Source organism: Oncorhynchus masou, chromosome 29 (assembly GCF_036934945.1).
Source record: "Oncorhynchus masou masou isolate Uvic2021 chromosome 29, UVic_Omas_1.1, whole genome shotgun sequence".
NCBI lineage: Eukaryota > Metazoa > Chordata > Actinopteri > Salmoniformes > Salmonidae > Oncorhynchus > Oncorhynchus masou.
The window spans coordinates 78,030,435-78,053,948 of NC_088240.1; the positions used below are offsets into that span (position 1 = coordinate 78,030,435).

General features: G+C 45.0%; 1 protein-coding gene and 1 pseudogene across 1 annotated transcript; one reads left to right on the forward strand and one right to left on the reverse strand.

Moving 5' to 3' along the window:
• The first annotated feature begins 2,857 nt into the window (after positions 1-2,857).
• On the forward strand, positions 2,858-17,348 carry LOC135520641 (cytoplasmic phosphatidylinositol transfer protein 1-like). Its single transcript, XM_064946344.1, has 10 exons — positions 2,858-3,466; positions 7,229-7,377; positions 9,222-9,310; positions 9,556-9,563; positions 9,834-9,905; positions 11,222-11,314; positions 11,687-11,842; positions 12,270-12,333; positions 12,874-12,963; positions 14,373-17,348. Exons 1-10 carry the CDS (start codon positions 3,419-3,421, stop codon positions 14,516-14,518), a joined length of 915 nt encoding a protein of 304 aa, XP_064802416.1. The 5' UTR covers positions 2,858-3,418; the 3' UTR covers positions 14,519-17,348.
• A 252-nt stretch (positions 17,349-17,600) lies between these two features.
• The window catches only part of LOC135519768 (myocardin-like), a 76,785-nt pseudogene continuing 70,871 nt past the window's right edge, over positions 17,601-23,514 (reverse strand).

Below are 23,514 nucleotides of genomic sequence, written 5' to 3' on the forward strand. Positions count from 1 at the left end.
CTATTCTCCCAACACCCTGTGCACTAGTAGAGATCGGAGAGGATTTGGCAGGTGTAAGCAATATGGTAATAGATTCACCTTGCCCTCTGATAGGCTATGTGGAAATTTCACCATTTTGCTTATACCATTCATATCCTCTCAGATCTCCGCTAGAGGTTGACTTGGGAACAGGACTCCCGGGGGTCTTGCGGAATTCTAGCATGAATGGGAGTCAACTGTGTAGTCCTAATATAGTTTACTTAATAATTTATATTTATGTTCATTTCCCCCCTCCCCCTTCTGTTGGCTCACTCTCGCGCCTCCCTCCAGTTGTAGCCACTCCCTACTTTACCTCAGATGAAAAGGCTGTTACACATGTCCATATCCATGAGTTCATCCAATTCTGGGTAAGTAAGTGCAAGGGCTGCATTCATTGCCACATCTTGTAATGTGGTTGTTATCAGCTGTGTACAGGCAACTGTCTCGTGAGCTCTGAGCAGCAGCCAAACGGAACAGTTGCTATGGCTACTCACACACAGAGCAGGAACAGACAGACGAGCGTCTAAACATTTGACAGGACAAGATGAACACTCCCATGTCAGCCTGCATAAAGTGTAAGGTTTAGGGGTGCATTTTGGGATTGGCCCTGGATTGTACGATGTGCACACGATACATGTTGAGTGTATGATATGGGGGGTGAGAGACAGAGAGAATGGAAAACCGTGTTGATCTGAGCCTTGCTGTTGAAAAACCACATTAGTGTTCAACTTTTGGCTAGCACAGTTGCAACTTGCCCAACTTCACTCCTTGACTTTGAGCCTACACGCCCAATCTCAATGTGACCCACCAGATTCAGGAACTTAAACCGCACTAGGAGAAAAAAAAGCTTGAAAACCCCCTTTTAGAGTTTTGCCAAACATTTTGATTTTAAAAAACTGAGCGTAACAATTTTTTTTATTTAGTTTGAGAAAGTTAATGGTTTCATTATAGTTTAACTTTTTTTTTAAAGGTTTGTTAATTATTTTATTTCCGTTGACAAGTTTTCATGATTAGTTTTATTTTAGTTTCAGTTTACTATAATAACCTTGCATCACAAACACACAATAAGATACACACAAATAATAATTATTAAATGCCATGCCAAAACAGTCAAAGAGCATTTTATCATTTAACTTCACTGATCTGAGAGGGTTTGATGGCTGAAACCTGTCTTTTCACCTGGTGAATCCTTCTATCAGTGAAAGATGAGGGAAAGGAGATGAGATGACGGTGTGGAAAGAACTGGGATGCAGAAACAGTAATTGTGACATTGGCTGAATCAATCAATCATTGATCAATAATTGAATTAACTCACGAGTCATCCAACAGTCTCAAATCATTGGAACACAAAGTTTGGAGACAAAAATCCCTGCTGACCAATTAATAATGAATTCAGTAACTTAATCAACCGGTAAACCTTTCCCTCAGTCAGTCAGCCATCATTTTCTAAATGATCTCTATGTTAAGTTGCCACTGCTCTGGCCTTCTCTGGAGGAGCTCATATGTATAGATCTGTAAGGAAGGGAGAGATAAATCAACTTTGATCTGGTATAAGCAAGATGGAGAAAACCCAATCCAGTGAGAGGACATAGTGAAGCTATTACCACAATGCTTATCCAATCATTTCAGATCTATGGATACGGGTTAGGGGTCAATGTGGGACTTGGATAAAACTATTCAAACAGGATCAAAAACCCTACGACCCTGTTCCTGGAGAGCTACCCTCTTGTGGGTTTCTATTCAACCCCAGTAGTAACTAACCTGACTCAGTTTAACAATCAGCTAATTATTAGAATCAGGTGCTCTAGATTAGGGTTGGTGTGAATATCTACAGGACGGTAGCTGTCCAGGAACAGGGCTGGAGAGCCCTGCTCTATAGAGACCTTAGGGAAGGGATATTAATCTCTTACCCAACGAAGTCCGGCACCTGCTGGTTTCTACCTGATAATTAATTAGACACACCTGGTGTCCCAGGTCTTAATCAGTCCCTGATTGGAGGGGAACAATTAAACAATTAAAAAGCAATGGCACTGGCTTCGAGGTCCAGAGTTGAGTTTGAGAGGCTTATGGGATTCTATAGCTCAGACCCAGTATAACAGGGGTGTCAAACTCAGTCCATGGAGGGCAAAGTGTTTGCAGGTTTTTGAGTTTTATCAATTGAGACCTAGACAACCATGTGTGGGTAAGTTCCTTACTAACCAGTGCCTTAAGTCATCCAGTACAAGGGAGGAGTGAAATCCCGCATACACTTGGTCCACCGTAGAATGAGTTTGACACATGCAGTATAGCTTCGCCCCTGTGTTATGACCCATATAAACGCAAGCATCTGTTCCTCCTTTGTCACGTTTGATAGTGGGGCAACAATACAACTCAAGCTTGGCATTCATCAGGACCACCACCAGTGTTGTTCACTTCTCTTCCAGGGAAACAAACCCAGTACTCAAGGACACACACAGGCAATACATACAATTATGACTGCTCACATCTCTGTACTCATTGACTAAACATGGATTCAATTAAACTCAGTTCAAGGTCATGGTAATGCAATATAAACGCTGGGGCTGTGCTTAATAGAAGCACTCATGGCTCTCTGCTAATATTTAATCCAACCCACCACTTGACTACTGCTCAGTGCTAGCCATTCATATCAGCTGAGAGCTGTCAAAACGTTGGCTGTGTGTGTGTGTGTGTGTGTGTGTGTGTGTGTGAGAGAGAGAGAGAGAGCAGAAACAGGTACGTAGGTAAAGTAAGGTGGGCGTGAGAAGATGGGGAGGGAGAGAAGGCGGGAGTGAAGGAATTTGTGAGGAACTGAAAGCAGGGGAGGGAGGCGACGGGGAGAGGGAGGAGTGCCGAGCAGAGAGCGAGGTTACGCGTGAGAGCAGTCCAGAGAACGAAAGTAAGAGAGGCAGAGGAGAGAGAGAGAGAATAGCAGGACAGGTACGATAGTGTGGATTATGGAGTTGAGAAGGTTTCAATCTTACTTCACAAGTTAATTACCTGTTGCTCACTGGAGGACAAGAACATAGAAAAGAGGAGAACAAAGAAATAGTAAACAATAAGGGCAACGGAGAAAGAGAGAGAGGCAGAGGGGAAAACCAGGGGTAGAGAGAAAGGGAAGAACAACAGTTGAATGTTGACAGAGGGAGTGAGGATATTAATCGGGAGATAAACAAAAAGGAGGAGAGAGAGAGGGGAGAAAGTGTAGAGAAAAACAAATAGATTCACATTGACAGAGTGGACTGGACTTCAATGAAGCACTGACATCAGCAAAATAAAGGGTGAGAGAAAGAGAGGTCACTGCAGTAGGTGCTGTGCACTATAGTTCCTTAAGCACGCTTACTATGCAACAGGAGAGTTAGGACACGCAAAGACAGACAGACGTTCACTACACGATTGAACCATGTTGATGAAGGAGTATAGAATATGCATGCCACTAACTGTGGAAGAGGTAAGTGTGTTTGTCTGTGAACATGTATGTGTGTTGGGGGTCTGTGTGTTTCTGGCTGGGGGGGGGGGTCTCTGTGTGCTTGTGTGATTGAATGTATGTATACTGTATACCACTGTTGTAAAAATAAGGTGATAGCTTTTAATTGAAAATGTTAAAGTTGCTAGCATACAGATGTAGAATATTCATATGATCGCCCTGCTGCAGGACAGCTTGTCGTGGATTTAAGGGTTTAATTTACGATAAATGTATCACCCCCGACAAACATGTCCATTCATTATAATCCATATAATAATTTTGATTTCCTGTTGCGGGATTATTTTCCTGCTGTAGCAAACTGTCTCAAATGAAGATCCTACATCTGTAACAACATTAAGCACAGGCATCCTGTAGTTGAGTAGTGTTGTTCATGTGGCTGGCACTCTGTATGGTTCTGCATGGACCTAACCTCAGCTGTTTCTCTCTCTCTCTCTCTCTCTCTCTCTTTCGCTTTATTCATTATGATTATTTTTTACCACAAACAAGTTGGACTGGTTGAGGCTTACAAACGTCAACGAAGGCATTTGGCCTGGAGGTTAAAAACAAAGGACAGATTCTGCCAGGGAGTAAGAAGTGGTGGGTGGAAAAGGGTTTAGGGGGAAGGTGCTCTAGAGTGCCCTCAAAGGAAGGTCCTCATTCCCTCCAACCACCAGAACAAAGCTGTTCTCCCTGTCATAGTGTTTAAGTCTGAGCTATCTGTCTGGAACAGTGTTATGTAGTTGGTTATTATTACAACATGCCGTGCCGGAAACTTCCATTGATACTTCACTCTAAAACCAACTTTGGTCGGTTGTTAGACCACTTCTGGTGTCTGGTACATGTGACAAACGTTGGTGAACTTTAAGATTACTAATGTTTTAGTGTTTATAGAAGCTTTAGCTAGAAGGATCACAGGGTTTTTATGGATCAAAATGGGGCTTAGGTGATGGGCCTGGCCAATGGTGCCGACAATGGTGGCCGACCGAAAATGTTTGAGGCCTTCCTGTTGCCCGCCGTTTTAAAGTAAATTTCCTGCAATTCTGCCATGAGGCTGAGAGAGAAATGTGCAGATTAAAGATCAATTGCTGCCATTCTAAACATGTTGCCATGGCTTATGATATGTGAATGACTCTCAAATTATGACAAAGTCAATGGAGGCCCCATGCCATGACAAAAAAAAACTGAATGTATAATTTTTTGAATTTTAGATTGTCCTGGACTTTCTATCTTTTATTTTGGTGACTTTTGGTCCTCAAAGATGATTGTATAAAAATGTATAGGTCCGTTATCTACATACTTTATATCTGGTTTGAGTCGTTGAGGTTTACACTGACAGCGTCTTTCCATCCTTATTATTAATTTATTTATTTATTTTTATATTAAATATTTTTTTACTGTTTGGACATATGCAGCCCGAAAAAACACTTCGGAGGCCCGCCCAAGACTTTTCTTTGCCGACAAAAAACCTGGAACACTGTCTTGTGTGTATCTATCTGAAAATAGTCTCTGTAAAATCACACAGAAACAAATCCTAAGGTGAGATTCATTCCACGTGTGGAACTCTGACTCTCACGGTCTGATGGGGAAGCGCATTAAGATTCCTATGCAGCTTTAGTGGGATCAGCTTATAGTTCCACATTCAAACCATAGCACTGTTTATGCAATGTCTGCGCACACACACACACACACACACACACACACTTCTAATTATGAGGGAAGTGTAGCTGGTTGTACTAGTAGGTTGGTGGATTAAGACACAGGTACGTGTGTTTCATTTTTAGTCAAAAGGTGGGGGACAAATTAATACCGGTATGTGTTAGTTTCGTATTTAGTCAAAAGGTTGGGGACAAATTAATACCGGTATGTGTTAGTTTCGTATTTAGTCAAAAGCTGGGGGACAAATGCCAATGTTTTGCTTTTAGTCAAAGGGTGGGGCACATTCACATAATATAGTTGCTGTCTCACTGCACTGGATGTTTCAGTCATCATCAGTACAACACATTAACCACCAAACTGTCACAGGGGTCTGAAGTCAAAGAGAAACATAACGCTGTGTGGGTTTGTGTTGTTAGTCAAAGGGTGGGTGACACATTCACATAGAGAGTGACCAGACCAGAGACATAGATATCCATTCACATAGAGAGTGGCCAGACCAGAGACATAGATATCCATTAACATAGAGAGTGGCCAGACCAGAGACATAGATATCCATTAACATAGAGAGTGGCCAGACCAGAGACATAGATATAAATTAACATAGAGAGTGGCCAGACCAGAGACATAGATATCCATTCACATAGATTGGCCAGACCAGAGACATATATATCCATTCACATAGAGAGTGGCCAGACCAGAGACATAGATATCCATTCACATAGAGAGTGGCCAGACCAGAGACATAGATATCCATTCACATAGAGAGTGGCCAGACCAGAGACATAGATATCCATTCACATAGAGAGTGGCCAGACCAGAGACATAGATATCCATTCACACAGAGAGTGGCCAGACCAGAGACATAGATATCCATTCACATAGAGAGTGGCCAGACCAGAGACATAGATATCCATTCACATAGAGAGTGACCAGACCAGAGACATAGATATCCATTCACATAGAGAGTGGCCAGACCAGAGACATAGATATCCATTCACATAGAGAGTGGCCAGACCAGAGACATAGATATCCATTCACATAGAGAGTGGCCAGACCAGAGACATAGATATCCATTCACATAGAGAGTGGCCAGACCAGAGACATTGATAGACATTCGGTACTCCGTGATCTTAACATCTCTCTATAGGACAGGACTAGCTAAACACTGTCAATGACTGGTTCTGGGTTTCCCAACCCAAGTCTTATCACTGCCTTAAGGACATGGGCAAGTAACAGCTAGATATTACGGGTCTAAGGTCAGAGTTCAGGTGGAGTTCCATGCTTCAACAAACAAAGGAAAGGAGGGGTGCTTTATAACAATTGCAAAAATATTTTAAATACATTTTAAAATGTACATTTAACCTTTATTTAACTAGGCAAGTCAGTTATAAGAACAAATGTTTATTTACAAAGAAGTCATACCCCGGCAAAACCCTGAACGACGCTGGGCCAACTGTGCACCGCCCTATGGGACTCCCAATCATGGCCGGATGTACAGTAATGCAGCCTGGATTCCTACCAGGGACTGCAGTGTCACCTATTGCACTGAGATGCAGTGCCCTCGAACACTGTGTCACTCGGGAGCCCATATAAAGGCCATACCAAGGGAAAAACTTCCAAAATGACATATTTGAAGCAGATCTCAACAAAAACGTCAGAAATGTATTTATATTTTATATTTATTTATATATATTTATATATATTTATATATATATATTTATTTATATATATTTATATATATATTTATATTTATTTGTATTTATCTTAGCTTTAATCCGTTCAGAATACATGTGACTGACGTTTCCACGTCAAGCTGATGGTCAGGGCACACACAGGAAGAAGGCAGCCTTTTCACTGATCTAATTAGTTAGTTGTTCATTGTTTTCCTAATGGATAAGGTTCGGGCTTTGGAGGAGGGTGAGCTGACCTTAGATATGTTCCCAAGAAAAGCTCACCGTGAGCAGTCTGCGTCCGGTTTAATGAATAAACTGACTGCTATGTATGTAAATATGTAATGTGTTCGATCTACATTAATTGCAAGAAGGATGTGGTATTAAGACAGGACTGTGTGAATTGTCTCCCCCCCCCCAGTATAAGATTGGGCAGCTGTACATGATCAGTAAACACAGTAATGAGCAGAGCGGAGGAGGGGAGGGAGTGGAGGTGGTGAGGAACCAACCAGACACACATCCCCAACATGGCCTGGGACAGCTCACTGAGAAACGCATCTACCTCAATAGGTAACACACTCACATTAACACTGTACCTCAAATCAAACTTTGTCACAAGCGCCGAATACAAGTGTAGACCTTACAGTGAAATGCTTACATACAAACCCTTAACCAACAATGCAGTTCAACAAAGAGTTAAGAAAATATTTAATAATAAACTAAAGTTTAAAAATGATAAAAAGTAACACAATAAAAGAACAATAACGAGGCTCTATACAGGGTGTACCGGTACAGAGTCAGTGTGGAGGCTATATACAGGGGTACCGGTACTGAGTCAGTGTGGAGGCTATATACAGGGGGTACCGGTACAGAGTCAGTGTGGAGGCTATATACAGGGGTACCGGTACTGAGTCAGTGTGGAGGCTATATACAGGGGGTACCGGTACAGAGTCAGTGTGGAGGCTATATACAGGGGGTACCGGTACAGAGTCAGTGTGGAGGCTATATACAGGGGGTACCGGTACAGAGTCAGTGTGGAGGCTATATACAGGGGGTACCGGTACAGAGTCAGTGTGGAGGCTATATACAGGGGGTACCGGTACTGAGTCAGTGTGGAGGCTATATACAGGGGGTACCGGTACAGAGTCAGTGTGGAGGCTATATACAGGGGGTACCGGTACAGAGTCAGTGTGGAGGCTATATACAGGGGGTACCGGTACAGAGTCAGTGTGGAGGCTATATACAGGGGGTACCGGTACAGAGTCAATGTGGAAGCTATATACAGGGGGTACCGGTACAGAGTCAGTGTGGAGGCTATATACAGGGGGTACCGGTACCGAGTCAATGTGGAGGCTATATACAGGGGGTACCGGTACAGAGTCAGTGTGGAGGCTATATACAGGGGGTACCGGTACAGAGTCAGTGTGGAGGCTATATACAGGGGGTACCGGTACAGAGTCAGTGTGGAGGCTATATACAGGGGGTACCGGTACAGAGTCAATGTGGAGGCTATATACAGGGGGTACCGGTACAGAGTCAGTGTGGAGGCTATATACAGGGGGTACCGGTACAGAGTCAATGTGGAGGCTATATACAGGGGGTACCGGTACAGAGTCAATGTGGAGGCTATATACAGGGGGTACCGGTACAGAGTCAGTGTGGAGGCTATATACAGGGGGTACCGGTACCGCGTCAGTGTGCGGGGGTACAGGTTTGAGGTGACTTGTACATGTAGGTTGGGGTGAAGTGACTATCCATAGATAATAAACAGCCAGTAGCAGCAGTGTACAAAACAAATGGAGGGGTCAATGTAAATCGTTCTGTGGCCATTTGATACATTTTTCAGCAGTCTTATGGCTTGGGGGTAGAAGCTGTTAAGGAGACTTTTGGTCCCAGACAGCTTGCCGTGCGTTAGCAGAGAACACAGTCTATGACTTGAGTGACTGGAGTCTCGGACAATTTTAGGGCCTTCCTCTGACACCGCCTATTATATAGGTCCTGGATTGCAGGAAGCTTGGCTCCAGTGATGTACTGGGCTGTACGCACTACCCTCTGTAGCGCCTTACTGTTAGATGCCGAGAAGTTGCCATACCAGGCGGTGATGCAACCGCTCAGGATGCTCTCGATGGTGCAGCTATACCTCACATACATACACATACACATACACACACACACTGTACCTCACACACTGTACCTCGCACACACCTAGCACTGCTCAACTAAGAAATGATACCAGTACACGCACACACACACACACACACACACACACACACACACACACACACACACACACACATATCTACTATCCCACACCCACCCCTATGGCCTAGCCCTAGATCATACCGCACACATACATCTACCTCAGCGACGATAACAGTACAATCCTCCCCTCTGTGTGTCTCTCTCTCTGACAGTAAACTGCCATCCTGGGTGAGTGTGTTTGTCCCCAGGGTCTTCTATGTGACAGAGAAGGCCTGGAACTTCTACCCTTACACCATCACAGGTCTGACAACACTATTCTATCCACCACATACACAGCCATTTCACCTGCTACCAACCTGTTCTTCCTATAGGGTCAACATAGAACGTAGGACATAGGTCTGCACTTAGATTTAAACACAATCTGCGTATCTAGACCCAATTTACTTCAAACCTCTTTCGTTCCACGTATTTAGAAATATGTGTGTGTGGTGTGTCACTAATGATGTTCCTCTCTATCTGTATGAAACTTCTGCGGTGGTGCTTCAGAGTACTCAGTAAGTATTCACACATCATCTGCATGAGGCATGCAGTAGAGCTCATCCCTCTCAATGTCTGTGTACATAACCTCATCTGTCTACTCCTCTCTCTGCCCTCCTTCCTTCTCTCTGCCCTCCTTCCTTTTCTCCCCTTCTCTCCCCCTCCCTCCTTTTCTCCCTTCCCCCCATCCCTCCTTCTCTCCCTCCTTCTCTCCCTCCTTCTCTCCCTCCTTCTCTCCCTCCTTCTCTCCCTCCTCTCCATTCACATCCATCCGTCATCTACTGTAGGTCTCCTTCCTTCCCAAGTTCAGTATCCGTATTGAGACCAGGTTTGAGAACAACAATGGTGACAACAATAATGTGAGTATGAGAGAGAGAGAGAGAGAAGGGTACATGCTTGTATTACAGGCTTGTTTTACCACCTTTTCTGGCCTTGTCACGGAATTCTGACACACAAACACAATTCTGAGCTGGTTTGTCCCTACAGCCCCTGTCAGTAAGGGATAGAAACCTGGGAACAAGAGTGAACTCATCTGGCTGTTGGTGTGTGTATCCAGAAATGTGGTGAAGCTTGTTTCTTACCTTCTCCCAGCTACAGGTTACATGTGTTCATTTTAGCAGAAATGCACGCGCGCACACACATTAATGCACACATACCACACTGATACATACACCTCTATTACAACACACAATAGAGAACATTTAAAAAGCACAACCAAAACAGAGGAATATCAGCAGGTTTAAAAGTTGAGGTAAAACAATGCTTTTGACATGGAAAAATCGGAGCTATGACAAGTGTCAACAGTCAGACAGTCAGACAGACGGACAATACATACCTTATATGAGAGAACAGGTTCTTAAACACAAGAGACACGGCATAATAGGATCTGAAACACAGCTGATTATCTGGCTGTGGGTTTGTCTCCCTGCTCTGCTCTTTGTTAAATACCAGCAGAGGAATGAACATCTTCAAAAGAGACATTACTCTCTCTTTCGCTTTCTGTCAGGACAAGGGGACAGAACAGAAAGAACTGTGACTTTTATCTCTCTTTCTTTGATAAGTGTCTCATTCTCTCTCTCATCTTTCACTCCCACTTGTCCATCCTCGCCTGCTCCCTCTCTGCTTCTCTCTCTCTTTCTCTGTGATTTAGTGTGCTCCCTCTCTCGATCTCCCTTACCCCTTCTCTCTCCCTTTCTCTCTCTCTCTCTCTCTGTCTGTCTGTCTGTCTGTCTGTCTGTGTGTGGTGTTTTGCTGTAGTGTAATGATTTGCTCAAAGCCTGAGGATGGAGTATTATGATGGGTGATACATTGTGTGAACTCACTATTACATCTACTAGGCCCTGACACCAGTGTGTGTGTATCAGTATATTTCCTCATCTACTAGGCCCTGGCTCCAGTGTGTGTGTGTGTGTGTGTCAGTCTATTTCCTCATCTACTAGGCCCTGGCTCCAGTGTGTGTGTCAGTCTATTTCCTCATCTACTAGGCCCTGGCTCCAGTGTGTGTGTGTGTGTGTGTGTGTGTGTGTGTGTGTCAGTCTATTTCCTCATCTACTAGGCCCTGGCTCCAGTGTGTGTGTCAGTCTATTTCCTCATCTACTAGGCCCTGGCTCCAGTGTGGTGGTGTGTGTGTGTGTCAGTCTATTTCTGAGTGACCTCCCCCTCTGCTCGGTTGCAGGTATTTGGAGACAGGCCCACCCCTGCAGAGAGCGTGAGCCACCTGGATATCCTCATTGACCCCATCCCTGACAAACACTACAAGGAGACAGAGGTACTAGCGTGTACACACACATTTCCTCCTCCTGACTTCCGCAGTTCCAGTAACTTCAGAAACAAAGGTCAATCAGCACAGAGCTGAAAACACACACACACTCACTATCTCACACAGAGACAGAGGAAGACGTACTGTAGATAAACACAAACATAAATACACAGACACTTGTACAATCTATGCATCTTGGGCCCCAGGGACTTATCATGTTGAATCATTCATAGATTATATGTGAGGTATTGACCAACAGCCTGCTCACACAGGCCTGCACACACGCACACACACACTCCCACACCGACACACTCGCCCTCCCTCCTACACTCCGGCCAGGGATTTAGCTGTCAGCAGGTAATGTGTACTTTGTCTCTGTAGGACCTGAGTCGCTGGGTGTCTGAGAAGACGGGCCGAGGCCCCCTGGTGGAAGGGTGGCGTAAGGACAGCACCCCCATCATGTGTTCCTATAAGAGGGTGCAGTGCAGTTTCGAAGTCTATGGCTTCCAGGGCAAGACTGAGGACTTCATACACAGGGTGAGAGGAAACTACATTTAACTACATTTACCATCATGCATCAGGTGCAGGGTAGTCTAGTGGTTAGAGCGCTGGACTAGTAACCGGAAGGTTGCAAGTTCAAACCCCCTATCCGACAAGGTACAATTCTGTCGTTCTGCCCCTGAACAAGGCAGTTAACCCACTGTTCCTAGGCCGTCATTGAAAATAAGAATTTGTTCTTAACTGACTTGCCTAGTTAAATAAAGGTAAAATCAAAAAAATCAAAATAAAAAAGACCTACGGGTCAAAATGTTGTTTAAGGAAACACATTTGACAGCATAGATTGCGTGCGGGGAATCTTTTCTTTTTGCCCAACATATACACTGATCTCCAGCAGCACCTGCTGAAAGCCTTTGGATGTGTTTCTATAAGAAATGTATTTTCTCTGGTGTGTATGATCTGACAGAACATCCAGGACATCCTACTGGTGGGGCACAGACAGGCTGTGGCCTGGACAGACGAATGGCACGGTCAGTAGAGGACATGGTTATGATGCCTTATAACATATAGCACATGATTATAATAGGACATGGTTGTAATGCTTCATATTATAATGCATCATAAAGTATAGGACATGATTATAATAGGGTATGGTTATAATGCTTCATGTTATAATGCATCATAAAGTGTAGGACATGATTATAATAGGGTATGGTTATAATGCTTCATGTTATAATGCATCATAAAGTATAGGACATGATTATAATAGGGCATGGTTATAATGCTTCATGTTATAATGCATCATAAAGTGTAGGACATGATTATAATAGGGCATGGTTATAATGCTTTATAACATATAGAACATTATTATAATAATAGGACATGGTTATAATGCATTATACTACGTTGTAATTAATGCATTTCAATGTGCTGTTGACTGTTGCTGTATGTTTTTTTTCGGACATGCTTATAATGCATTATGATGTACATGTTATAATGCATTATGATACACACGTTACATAGATATAAAGATGTATTATAATCTCATCCGTCTGTGCTTTTCCCTACAGGGATGAGTTTGGAGGATGTGAGAGAGTATGAGCGACAGATACAGGAACAGACCAACAGCAAACTCAAATCAACCCAGAACAACAACACAGGTAATTATTAGAGCTGGGACCATAAACGGAAAATGACTTATCCAAGGCATTTTGCTGATATCATTCATTATGATAAGTACTCTAGAAAAATGTGAAGTTTGCGTTTGCAAATATGGGTGATTGTTAATTGGATAATTGATGTCTTCAACCACAACTAGTATTTTAAAGGATAATAATAATAACTGTGCAGTTCACATTAATGTTAGAAACCTATCGTTCTATTTATCATTATCGTATCTGTACAGGCAATTTCTCGCTATGGGGTTTGTGTCCATATCACCCAGCTATAGTAACTACTAGTCTACTACTGTACTATTCTATATCGTATTTTAATAGAGGAGAGGGAGGAGAAAAAGAGGGGGGGAGAGAGAGAGAAGGTCAAGTGGTAAAAATGAGAGAGTGATAGAAGGAAGAATGGGTGGATGGAAGAGGGGGAGAAGATGAAGAGGAGAGAGCATAGGGGAACATGGAGAAAGTGGGTGAGAAGGGGAGGGAGAAAAAGTGAGAGAGGGGAAGAAGGGAAGAGCATGGAGAGAAAGACAGACAGTTCATTGATCAGAGGAGAGTCAGCCCAACAGGTAGAGACATTGTCTGGAGACTCAAACTGAATTCCTCCGCTGCTCTATGTTAGCTACATACTTCAGTCATTGAAATTAGTTTGTGGTGATGTCTAAATGAGGCGTGTTTCACAAAACAGCCCTCATTACAAGTAATCAGCGATTGGATAGTCTCTAACCACCAGAGTATCAAAGCCAATGACGATTTTTCTAAACGTTGATTTACCCACCTGTGCTCTGGCCCAACCCATTGGTTTCTGGGACCAATCAGAACTGTTAGAATATGTTTGCGCTCTAGAAATTGTCAGATAGGTACTCAGATCCAGACTCATTGCAGAGAAGAAACTAATGTTTCATTTGGCTGGAACAAGGAGTTTGGTTAGCTATTGCTGCACTCACTGCTTATGTCAGCCCTAGTGTGTGTGTGTGTGTGTGTGTGTGTGTGTGTGTGTGTGTGCGTGTGTGTGTAGGGTCACTCTGCCCCCTGCTGGTGAGTAATGAGAAGTTTGGCCGGCTGTTGCAGCTGAATGATATCAGAGGCAGCAGCCACAGTATGGCTGGGGTATGCGAGACAGGAGGCTGAAATGGATTTGCTCACTCTCTCTGCTGCAACTCGCTGCACTGTCCTGACCACATACAGGCCAGAACATGCTACTGCAGACACCTAGCAGATTTTACACAAAATAATTTCATGCCATTCATCTCTTTTCAAAAACAAAAGGTGTATTCAAAATGTTATTATGGGTGTGTGAACTGTGAAGAGATGTGTATTTGAATCATTTAACCCCTCAACTCCTCCCTTCCCCCTTCGTTCCCTTCATTCCCCCTGCCTCTGTTTCTCATCTGCAGCAGCCCCTCGTCCGGCATACTCGCGCTCTATGTCCGTCACAGATGAGCGCTCTCTGAAGAAGATGGGAGTGAAGACTATGGCCATGTCAGACCCCTCCACCTCCACACTGCCTCATAGCACTGTCCGCCTTAACTCCACCCCCGAGTAACACACACACGTTGATACTGATGCATCACTTCCTGCCTGCTTAAACCCCTCCGTGGCAGTAACACTGCAGCAGTTCCTTTTTGTTTTACGGCCATCCACCACACACATTTACCAGTAAAGCTACACTGTCCACAGAAGCAGCACTTAGAGCACTCAGGTCCTACCCCTTTCTCCAGCTGTAACTATATAACCCAACCCCCTGTCCTACCCCTTTCTCCAGCTGTAACTATATAACCCAACCCCCTGTCCTACCCCTTTCTCCAGCTGTAACTATATAACCCAACCCCCTGTCCTACCCCTTTCTCTAGCTGTAACTATATAACCCAACCCCCTGTCCTACCCCTTTCTCCAGCTGTAACTATATAACCCAACCCCCTGTCCTACCCCTTTCTCCAGCTGTAACTATATAACCCAACCCCCTGTCCTACCCCTTTCTCCAGCTGTAACTATATAACCCAACCCCCTGTCCTACCCCTTTCTCCAGCTGTAACTATATAACCCAACCCCCTGTCCTACCCCTTTCTCCAGCTGTAACTATATAACCCAACCCCCTGTCCTACCCCTTTCTCCAGCTGTAACTATATAACCCAACCCCCTGTCCTACCCCTTTCTCCAGCTGTAACTATATAACCCAACCCCCTGTCCTACCCCTTTCTCCAGCTGTAACTATATAACCCAACCCCCTGTCCTACCCCTTTCTCCAGCTGTAACTATATAACCCAACCCCCTGTCCTACCCCTTTCTCCAGCTGTAACTATATAACCCAACCCCCTGTCCTACCCCTTTCTCCAGCTGTAACTATATAACCCAACCCCCTGTCCTACCCCTTTCTCCAGCTGTAACTATATAACCCAACCCCCTGTCCTACCCCTTTCTCCAGCTGTAACTATATAACCCAACCCCCTGTCCTACCCCTTTCTCCAGCTGTAACTATATAACCCAACCCCCTGTCCTACCCCTTTCTCCAGCTGTAACTATATAACCCAACCCCCTGTCCTACCCCTTTCTCCAGCTGTAACTATATAACCCAACCCCCTGTCCTACCCCTTTCTCCAGCTGTAACTATATAACCCAACCCCCTGTCCTACCCCTTTCTCCAGCTGTAACTATATAACCCAACCCCCTGTCCTACCCCTTTCTCCAGCTGTAACTATATAACCCAACCCCCTGTCCTACCCCTTTCTCCAGCTGTAACTATATAACCCAACCCCCTGTCCTACCCCTTTCTCCAGCTGTAACTATATAACCCAACCCCCTGTCCTACCCCTTTCTCCAGCTGTAACTATATAACCCAACCCCCTGTCCTACCCCTTTCTCCAGCTGTAACTATATAACCCAACCCCCTGTCCTACCCCTTTCTCCAGCTGTAACTATATAACCCAACCCCCTGTCCTACCCCTTTCTCCAGCTGTAACTATATAACCCAACCCCCTGTCCTACCCCTTTCTCCAGCTGTGACTATATAACCCAACCCCCTGTCCTACCCCTTTCTCCAGCTGTGACTATATAACCCAACCCCCTGTCCTACCCCTTTCTCCAGCTGTAACTATATAACCCAACCCCCTGTCCTACCCCTTTCTCCAGCTGTGACTATATAACCCAACCCCCTGTCCTACCCCTTTCTCCAGCTGTGACTATATAACCCAACCCCCTGTCCTACCCCTTTCTCCAGCTGTGACTATATAACCCAACCCCCTGTCCTACCCCTTTCTCCAGCTGTGACTATATAACCCAACCCCCTGTCCTACCCCTTTCTCCAGCTGTGACTATATAACCCAACCCCCTGTCCTACCCCTTTCTCCAGCTGTGACTATATAACCCAACCCCCTGTCCTACCCCTTTCTCCAGCTGTAACTATATAACCCAACCCCCTGTCCTACCCCTTTCTCCAGCTGTGACTATATAACCCAACCCCCTGTCCTACCCCTTTCTCCAGCTGTGACTATATAACCCAACCCCCTGTCCTACCCCTTTCTCCAGCTGTGACTATATAACCCAACCCCCTGTCCTACCCCTTTCTCCAGCTGTGACTATATAACCCAACCCCCTGTCCTACCCCTTTCTCCAGCTGAAACTGAGTTTGCATCCCAATATTACACTTTATATACGTCAAAGTAGACTGAAATATTACAAAACCGTTTGACATAGAAACACAGATTTTTTGTCAGGTAAAAACAAAAATAAATGCTGAATAACATTCCACCCATGTGGCCTCTAGGTAATTTGACTGCAGGAAAGGGCTACTAGCGTGGATATAAGGGTTGGGCAGTGCCGTGGATCCACAGAGCCAACCCCCCCGGTGTATCGAGGCGCTGCAGCAAATGGCTGAAACAGGGCTAACCTTCACTGATGAGTCTATAGGATGGCTGTTTTAAACATGATTCACTTCTGATCTATGGTAATGGCTGAAACAGGGCTAACCTTCACTGATGAGTCAATAGGATGGCTGTTTTAAACATGATTCACTTCTGATCTATGGTAATGGCTGAAACAGGGCTAACCTTCACTGATGAGTCAATAGGATGGCTGTTTTAAACATGATTAACTTGTGATCTATGGTAATGGCTGAAACAGGGCTAACCTTCACTGATGAGTCAATAGGATGGCTGTTTTAAACATGATTAACTTGTGATCTATGGTAATGGCTGCAACATGACCTCTGTACAGGCTGTGGAATAATCTGACATACAGGATGAATATCATTTATAACTAGGTTTATATTGACACATTATACATATACTGTATATTTGGCTGTTTAGTCTATTGTAATGGAAGTCCATTGTCAGCTATGTACCTCTTGTATGAATGAATAAAAGCCTTTATCTCCTGTATATCTTGTTAAGATCATTAGTCATGATTAAGTGACTGCAGGAGATAAGTGAAACAATAGAGCAACAGAGCTTATTATTCTAGACCATGTTAACCTTGTGTTACCCTGCTAGTGAGAGAGTAATAGTTCACAACTAGTTGACAGGTAATGTGATGTATGGCTTACTCAGTGCACTGCGTAGGGCTTACTCGGTGCACTGCGTAGGGCTTACTCGGTGCACTGCGTAGGGCTTACTCGGTGCACTGCGTAGGGCTTACTCGGTGCACTGCGTAGGGCTTACTCGGTGCACTGCGTAGGGCTTACTCGGTGCACTGTGGGACAGGAGGTTTGATAAATCTCTGTTGAGAGGGTGTTTGAGCCTGTCATGAGGGAATGTGAACTACAACAGATGACTAGTTGAGACAATGGGACAATACAGTAGGGGAAGGAGAGCTGGAGAGATACAGGAGAGGGGGGAGAAAGAAAGAAGCAGACACAGACAGAAGTGTTGACACGTGCTGCAGTGGGACCTGAAGACTGTAGGCTATACTATAAGAACATTCTCTCTCTTCCTCTCTCTCGCCTTTTGCTTTACTACCCCTTTCGCTGCCTCCCTCTGTTCCTGCACTCCTTTCCTCAGGAGGGCCTCCCTCTGTTCCTGCACTCCTTTCCTCAGGAGGGCCTCTCTCTGTTCCTGCACTCCTTTCCTCAGGAGGGCCTCTCTGTTCCTGCACTCCTTTCCTCAGGAGGGCCTCTCTGTTCCTGCACTCCTTTCCTCAGGAGGGCCTCTCTGTTCCTGCACTCCTTTCCTCAGGAGGGCCTCTCTGTTCCTGCACTCCTTTCCTCAGGAGGGCCTCTCTCTGTTCCTGCACTCCTTTCCTCAGGAGGGCCTCTCTCTGTTCCTGCACTCCTTTCCTCAGGAGGGCCTCTTTGTTCCTGCACTCCTTTCCTCAGGAGGGCCTCTCTCTGTTCCTGCACTCCTTTCCTCAGGAGGGCCTCTCTGTTCCTGCACTCCTTTCCTCAGGAGGGCCTCTCTGTTCCTGCACTCCTTTCCTCAGGAGGGCCTCTCTGTTCCTGCACTCCTTTCCTCAGGAGGGCCTCTCTCTGTTCCTGCACTCCTTTCCTCAGGAGGGCCTCTCTGTTCCTGCACTCCTTTCCTCAGGAGGGCCTCTCTCTGTTCCTGCACTCCTTTCCTCAGGAGGGCCTCTCTCTGTTCCTGCACTCCTTTCCTCAGGAGGGCCTCCCTCTGTTCCTGCACTCCTTTCCTCAGGAGGGCCTCTCTGTTCCTGCACTCCTTTCCTCAGGAGGGCCTCTCTCTGTTCCTGCACTCCTTTCCTCAGGAGGGCCTCTCTGTTCCTGCACTCCTTTCCTCAGGAGGGCCTCTCTGTTCCTGCACTCCTTTCCTCAGGAGGGCCTCTCTCTGTTCCTGCACTCCTTTCCTCAGGAGGGCCTCTCTGTTCCTGCACTCCTTTCCTCAGGAGGGCCTCTCTCTGTTCCTGCACTCCTTTGCTCAGGAGAGTACATCTTCTGTGGAGAGGCCGTGTTCATTACATAGAAATGTTCCCCTGGTAGATGCTTATAGATCCTGTCCATGTAGTGCTGAGTCTTACTGTTACTGTTCTGTTTTAGTGCTGTGTTGAGAGAGAGAGATTGAAGAGAGATTAAAAACGGAAGAGAAAAAGACTGACATCCTCCCCTTCATCTCCACCTCTTTGGCCCCACTGATGTACCAGCTTTACTGAACATATTGATACACACCGCTCTGTAATGCAAACGCCCCATTCATGTCTACACACCAGGGTCACAACACTGATTCACGAAGGCCTGTGCATGCGTGTGTGTGTAGGTGTGTGTGTGTGTGTGCGCTCGCCCATCAAATCAAATGTATTTATATAGCCCTTCGTACATCAGCTGATATCTCAAAGTGCTGTACAGAAACCCAGCCTAAAACCCCAAACAGCAAGCAATGCAGGTGTAGAAGTACGGTGGCTAGGAAAAACTCCCTTGAAAGGCCAAAACCTAGGAAGAAACCTAGAGGAACCAGGCTATGAGGGGTGGCCAGTCCTCTTCTGGCTGTGCCGGGTGGAGATTATAACAGAACATGGCCAAGATGTTCAAATGTTCATAAATGACCAGCATGGTCAAATAACAATAATCACAGGCAGAACAGTTGAAACTGGAGCAGCAGCACGGCCAGGTGGACTGGGGACAGCAAGGAGTCATCATGCCAGGTAGTCCTGAGGCATGGTCCTAGGGCTCAGGTCCTCTGAGAGAAAGAAAGAGAGAATTAGAGAGACATACTTAAATTCACACAGGACACTGGATAAGACAGGAGAAGTACTCCAGATATAACAAACTGACCCTAGCCCCCCGACACAAACTACTGCAGCATAAATAATGGAGGCTGATACAGGAGGGGTCAGGAGACACTGTGGCCCCATCCGATGATACCCCCGGACAGGGCCAATCAGGAAGGATATAACCCCACCCACTTTGCCAAAGCACAGCCCCCACACCACTAGAGGGATATCTTCAACCACCAACTTACCATCCTGACACAAGTCCGAGTATAGCCCACAAAGATCTCCGCCACGGCACAACCCAAGGGGGGTGGCACCAACCCAGACAGGAAGTCCTTCCGGAGACACCTGAAACCCCACCTCTTTAAGGAATACCTAGGATAGGATAAAGTAATCCTTCTCACCCCCCCCCCCCCTTAAATGATTTAGATGCACTATTGTAAAGTGGCTGTTCCACTGGATGTCATAAGGTGAATTCACCAATTTGTAAGTCGCTCTGGATAAGAGCGTCTGCCTAATGACTTAAATGTAAATGAAGTTCACATCAGTGACTCAACCCACTCAAGTGACGCACCTCTCCTAGGGACGGCATGAAAGAGCACCAGTAAGCCAGTGACTCAGCCCCTGTAATAGGGTTAGAGGCAGAGAATCCCAGTGGGGAGAGGGGAACCGGCCATGCAGAGACAGCAAGGGCAGTTCGTTGCTCCAGAGCCTTTCCTTTCACCTTCACACTCCTGGGCCAGACTACACTCAATCATATGACCTACTGAAGAGATGAGTCTTCAGTAAAGACTTAAAGGTTGAGACCTAGTTTGCGTCTCTCACATGGGTAGGCAGACCATTCCATAAAAATGGAGCTTTGCAGGAGAAAGCCCTGCCTCCAGCTGTTTGTTTAGAAATTCTAGGGACAGTTAGGAGGCCTGCGTCTTGTGACCACAGCGTACGTGTATGTATGTACAGCAGGACCAAATCAGAGAGATAGGTAGGAGCAAGCCCAGGTAATGCTTTGTAGGTTTGCAGTAAAACCTTGAAATCAGCCCTTGCCTTGACAGGAAGCCAGTGTAGGGAGGCTAGCACTGGAGTAATATGATCAAATGTTTTGGTTCTAGTCAAGATACTAGCAGCCGTATTTAGCACTAACTAAAGTTTATTTAGTGCTTTATCCGGGTAGCCGGAAAGTAGAGCATTGCAGTAGTCTAACCTAGAAGTAACAAAAGCATGGATTAGTTTTTCTGCATAATTTTTGGACAGAAAGTTTCTGATTTTTGCAATGTCACGTAGATGGAAAAAAGCTGTCCTTGAAATGGTCTTGATATGTTCTTCAAAAGAGAGATCAGGGTCCAGAGTAACGCTGAGGTCCTTCACAGTTTTATTTGAGATGACTGTACAACCATTGAGATTAATTGTCAGATTCAACAGAAGATCTCTTTGTTTCTTGGGACCTAGAACAAGCATCTCTGTTTTGTCCGAGTTTAAAAGTAGAAAGTTTGCAGCCATCCACTTCCTTATGTCTGAAACACAGGCTTCTAGCGAGGGCAATTTTGGGGCTTCACCATGTTTGAAATGTACAGTTGTGTGTCATCCGCATAGCAGTGAAAGTTAACATTATGTTTTCGAATGACATCCCCAAGAGGTAAAATATATATTGAAAACAGTAGTGGTCCTAAATCGGAACCTTGAGGAACACCGAAATGCACAGTTGATTTGTTAGAGGACAAACCATTCACAGAGACAAACTGATATCTTTCCGACAGATAATTCTTCCTGGTTTCTGTCTGGGCTATGAGTCAACAGCCAGCCTGCACCCTAAGTATGTTATTCATTCTGGTGTCAGCATTACTAGCATTAGGCCTCTCAATCATGTAAATAGCTCTAAATCCATTGTGAATTAAACTCCACTGTGGGGAACACAATTGTTAACCTCTGCCCAGGAGTAACTGGAGTGGACTTTATCTGTGGACAGGCAGACTTTTACATACATACAGTATCCCTGATAACTAATTGTACCAATTAAGGGGCTGAATATGGCTTGCAATGGGAATCTGCATCCATCCTTCCCCTGTGGAATAGACTTAAAGACTGCTGGCTCTACACATTAATCATTTCTATTGAAAACAGTTGAGGACCGCCTCTCTCTGTACAGTTACACGCCCGCAGTCAGTTAGCGCGGTATTAATGCCAAACTGTTTAATGCTGTGAAATCCTCAGCAAATGATTCCAGCAAAGCTATTCTGGTAATGCTGGAATTAATTGCTTATGGGTAACAGAAAATTCAAGGATAATTGCTAAATTGTTGTGGTTTTGTGCTAGACACTCTACAGAAACACACACACAGAAAAGCAAGAAGAAAAAGGGAAACCCACCCCTCACACACACACACATCTCTCTCTCTGGCTCTTTTACACCAATAAACAAACTCAGAGACACAGAGAAAAAGCGAAACCCACCCCTCACACACACACACACACACACACACATCTCTCTCTCTCTGGCTCTTTTACACCAATAAACAAGCTCAGAGACACAGAGAAAAAGCAAGGGGCCCAGGGTATGGGCAGACATTCATTGAAATTCATGCTTTAAATATCTTAATCAGCAGGCTCATAAAGCCTCCCTGTTTTAATTGCCCCACCATGCCTATTAATTACACAACAACCAAAGCAGAGAGCCGCCATATGTTTGTTCATGTGAGAGAATAGATTAGAATAGAGTGTGATGAATACATTAGAATACAATGGGCTTTGATCTGCAAAATGTGGAATTACATTTCCCCGCTGCCACGGCCATAGAAGTGGTGGTATGTACCTCCCTGTAAGGACATACACAGAGAGAGGTCAAAGAAAGCGTGCAAACACACACACACACACACACACACACACACTGAGAGGGACGCGTCACAGACTGTAGTGTGTATTGTTGGGTAAATACTGTTCAAATGGTAAGGAGGGACAACATACTGCACAGACAAGGGCAAACATATGATAGGCACAAAGGAAGACACACAATATTGTTAGAAGAATATATTCAACATATGGTATAAAGGGAGTACACCAAGAGGTTATTCTAAGATGGACATTGAGGTCCGCAGAACAGGGAGGTTATTCTAAGATGGACATTGAGGTCCGCAGAATAGAGAGGTTATTCTAAGATGGACATTGAAGTCAGTGGGTGGGTGTGTGTATGTGTGTGTACCGTGTGTGTACCATGTGTGTACCGTGTGTGTGTGTGTGTGTGTGTGTGTGTGTGTGTGTGTGTGTGTGTGTGTGTACTGTATGTGTGTATGCATGTGTGTGTGTACTGTGTGTGTGTACTGTATGTGTGTATGTGTGTGTACTGTATGTGTGTATGTATGTGTGTACTGTATGTGTGTGTGTGTATGTGTATGCATGTGTGTGTACTCTGTGTGTGTACTGTATGTGTATGTACTGTATGTGTGTATGTGTGTACTGTATGTGTGTGTACTGTATGTGTGTGTATGTACTGTATGTGTGTATGTGTGTACTCTATGTGTGTGTACTGTATGTGTGTGTGTGTACTGTATGTGTGTATGTGCTGGCAGCAAAAGTGAGTACACCCCTAAGTGAAAATGTCCAAATTGGGCCCAATTAGCCATTTTCCCTCCCTGGTGTCATGTGACTCGTTAGTGTTACGAGGTCTCAGGTGTGAATGGGGAGCAGGTGTGTTAAATTTGGTGTCATCGCTCTCACACTCCCTCATACTGACTGGTCACTGGAAGTTCAACATGGGACCTCATGGCAAAGAACTCTCTGAGGATCTGAAAAAAAAGAATTGTTGCTCTACATAAAGATGGCCGGGGCTATAAGAAGATTGCCAAGACCCTGAAACTGAGCTGCAGCACGGTGGCCAAGACCATACAGCGGTTTAACT